At 38.4% G+C, this 3,290-nt stretch overlaps 1 protein-coding gene across 1 annotated transcript; it reads left to right on the top strand.

Annotated features, from left to right (window-relative positions):
* The first annotated feature begins 738 nt into the window (after window positions 1–738).
* Window positions 739–1,449, top strand: LOC119414871 (E3 ubiquitin-protein ligase RNF31-like). Its single transcript, XM_037681992.1, has 4 exons — window positions 739–949; window positions 1,037–1,213; window positions 1,311–1,374; window positions 1,442–1,449. Exons 1-4 carry the CDS (start codon window positions 770–772, stop codon window positions 1,447–1,449), a joined length of 429 nt encoding a protein of 142 aa, XP_037537920.1. The 5' UTR covers window positions 739–769.
* Window positions 1,450–3,290: the final 1,841 nt, after the last annotated feature.

The following is a 3,290-nucleotide window of genomic DNA, read 5'->3' as shown; positions in this document are numbered from 1 at the left end:
GCTAAGCTAGATACATGTGCAGAATGCCCCATCAGTCCTCACAATAGAGGTTCGTTATGGTCTATTGTGTAGGCCTATTGTGAGGAGTGATAGGGCAGTCTGCACATGTATCTAGCTTAGTTCAGCTTTATAACTCGAACACTCTGCTCTTTGAATTGAGAAAGCTCCTCTGATGAGAAGTGAAACATCTTCTGTTACAAATAAAGTCCAGTTGTTTTAGTCTTGAACTTTTTTGAATTTACCAAGTTGATGACTGAGAATATTCACCAGCGAGATCAAAGAAACATTTTTATTTGTAATGGCTGAATTATAAATTTTAATCTCCAGTTTGATATATTTGTTGGAACTGTATTCAATGTGAATCTGATATTGTAGTTTTCTAAAATAAATTAGTTCGTTATATACTTATTGTTTTTTTTTGTTTTTTTCATATACGACTAAAGCATGAAATGTGAAATGATTTTGCACATGAAGTCTTGGTAACATAATACATCCAGGTACCTATTGGGTACTTTCAGGATCCTGGTACAAACCTGCGTATTACGTTTTGGTACCAAAAGTTTGGCATATTGATTTAATATACTTTGTACTAAAAAAAAATTCAGCTTAAGTGTTTGTTGTTTTGTTTTTATTTGTTCTCCTTTAGGACCAACAGGATTGTTTGAACTTTAGTTTTATTTGTAACTGTCCGTATTTGCTTGTCTTCCTGTTTCAGTGGGTTTGTCAGTTTTGCACCTATTTAAATTACTCTCCGGCTACAACGTGTGAAATGTGTGACCTGGCTCGTCCGGAGCCTGCACCCCTCCCAGTCAAGCTCCACCCCCCCTCACCTGTCAGACGGGTCCCTGCTCTGCCCGTCAAACCCAAAGAACTGGCTCCTAAGAACCTGGACTCCCAGAGGCAGAATTTGATGAAGGAGGATGGACTGAAGTTGATTCAGCTCATAAGAGCAAGTCACCTTCATGACGTGTTGATCTCTTCATATAAACATACAGCAACGGTGTGTGATTTATTTTGTCCCGTTTGTCTGCGTCAGGTCGGGGAGAAGAAAGGCCTGAGTCCAGAGGAGGTCTTCACGAGCATGAGGGTTACTGGGGAGAGTAGCGCATTGTCCTGCAGCTGGATGAAGACAGATCTCCTTCTAATCTTAGACCAGATCAGGATGCTGGTGGCAACATCCTTCCTTCAGTGTGTTTCTGACAAGGCATTAGCTGTCAGTACACTTCTTTTAGTGCACATTTAAAACATTCATGTATGCATGTCACACTCTGTTGTGTCTTTTGTTGTTGATAAATTCTCATCTACTGCAGAACGTGTCAAAAGAAGACCCACCTGGTGATGGAGGAGAAAAAGCCGACTCGTCAGATGTTAAAAGTGTACTTCAGTTATCCAGAGCTGAAGCCAAGCAGGCCTGGTTGTCCACTGAGGGCCACACTGAAAGGGCAGTGAGACAGGCTCTGAGAGACAGACTGGCCAAGGTAAAAAATAAATAAATAAAGACCTTTCAACAGTACTGTGTTATTAGCAGTGCAAGTGCTTAGTCAGCACTAAAAGCATTTTTATTAAGGTTTACAGTTTTCTGTACATATCCTGAAGTTTAACTACTTCAGAATAATATGAACTACGGTATTTTAACGTTCATGTATCAAAACGTTCAGCTTGTTCAGGACATTAGGGCTATAAGTTCTGGTGTTTGTAGCTATTGTACTTTTTGAATGATTGAATTTCATTTAATTTTATTGCATAAATATTTATATAAATCTTTCAAACACTTTGTTCTCTGAAAATACTTCAGAGTACTGGCTTTATCTGTCTTTTTAGACTTTCTTGTCTCCTTATGCATCTTTATGTCTTCTACGTCTTTTTTTGTTTCATTGTGTGTCTTTATTGTGCCTCTTTATGTAATTTTTACATTTTCTAGTTTCCTTGTCTCCTTTTGTTGCCGTTTGTGTAATCTGATGTCTCCCTTTTGATATTTTATTTTTGATGTGTCCTTTTAATGTCTTCCTAGGTTTCCTTTTGACATATTTTTTCTGTCCTTCTAATATCCTCCTTTGGATGTCTTCCCTTTATGTCCTTCCTATCGCTCCTTTTTTGTGTCCTTTAGACCAGTGGTCTTCAACCCCTGAGCCACGGACCGGTCAATGGGTACCGGGCTGCACAGAAAGGGAAAAAAAGCTTTATTTTGAAAAATCGCCAGATTCTCTCTACCACATCAGTCTATGACTCACTCTTGACGCAGGTCAACGTAGTGGTTAGTTTCAGTTTCTGCTAGGCGCATGCGCAGATCAGTTCTACATTACTGGTGAACACTGCTCACCCTGCACACGGTCTGTTTGAACCACTCCCCTCAGGCAGGAGGCTTTGGTCCATTCGGACCAGAACCTCCCGCCATAAGAACAGTTTCTTCCCCTCTGCTGTTGGACTCCTGAACACTCATAACGTTACCTCATAATTTCTGCTTTGGTCACATTACATCTGTATTATAATTGAATACTCCATCTGTACTGTTTTCTAAGCTTTTTTATTGTTTTCTATTGTATGGGTGTACACATGTTTATGTTATGTTTTTAATTTTACTTTATTTGTGGGTGTACACAGGTCTTATGTCTTATGTAATGTTCTCATTTTTACTTCATTTTTACTTTATTTTTACTTTATTTTACTTTATTACTATTCACACCTTATGTCAAAGCAAATTCCTAGTTTGTGAACCTCGTTCATTGACATGGCAATAATAAACTGATTCTGATTCTGATTCTGAACAAAGCAATTCAGCTACGTAGTCTGGAGCAGACAGGCGGAGGTGCGCAGCTGTATCTGTGCATTTTGAAGGATTACACTGCATATTTTTCAACCTGCCTGACAAAAATTGACTATAAACCTATATAAAATAAAACTATAATTTTAACAGGCTTCCTAATATCACATCACAGCTGTCGCTTCATATTTTTGCTTCTGCTCAAAAAAATCTCTGCCCCTAAAAGTTCAAAGTCATGGGTAATTTTATTATAAAACACAAAAATATAATTGAACGTTTTGCACTAGGCATAAGTTCCTGTGCTTTTGTGAACAATCTGATGTGTGAATCACTGCAGGAGTTTTCTGAACTTTCACCGAACTGATAAAACGGATGATGATCTCTGCTCATGAAGCTGTTTGTCATGCAGCCAGAGGATTTGAAGTGAAAAATGTTTGAAATGTTTGTAAAATACACCAGAATGCAAGAAATGGCATCTACTTTATTCAAAATTCTGTTGGGGAGGACCCCCAAACCACTCTGTGAAAAT

Source organism: Nematolebias whitei, chromosome 9 (genome assembly GCF_014905685.2).
Source record: "Nematolebias whitei isolate Nwh7 chromosome 9, NemWhi1, whole genome shotgun sequence".
Taxonomy (NCBI): Eukaryota; Metazoa; Chordata; class Actinopteri; order Cyprinodontiformes; family Rivulidae; genus Nematolebias; species Nematolebias whitei.
This window is presented reverse-complemented; position numbering and strand designations above follow the sequence as displayed.

Excerpts from the sequence above, each read along its gene's own strand:
- LOC119414871 (XM_037681992.1), top strand. The coding sequence starts at position 770 with ATGTGTGACCTGGCTCGTCCGGAGCCTGCACCCCTCCCAGTCAAGCTC. Across the intron at positions 950-1,036 it reads AGTTGATTCAGCTCATAAGA|GTCGGGGAGAAGAAAGGCCT; the intron begins GCAAGTCACCTT and ends TGTCTGCGTCAG. Across the intron at positions 1,214-1,310 it reads TTTCTGACAAGGCATTAGCT|AACGTGTCAAAAGAAGACCC; the intron begins GTCAGTACACTT and ends CATCTACTGCAG.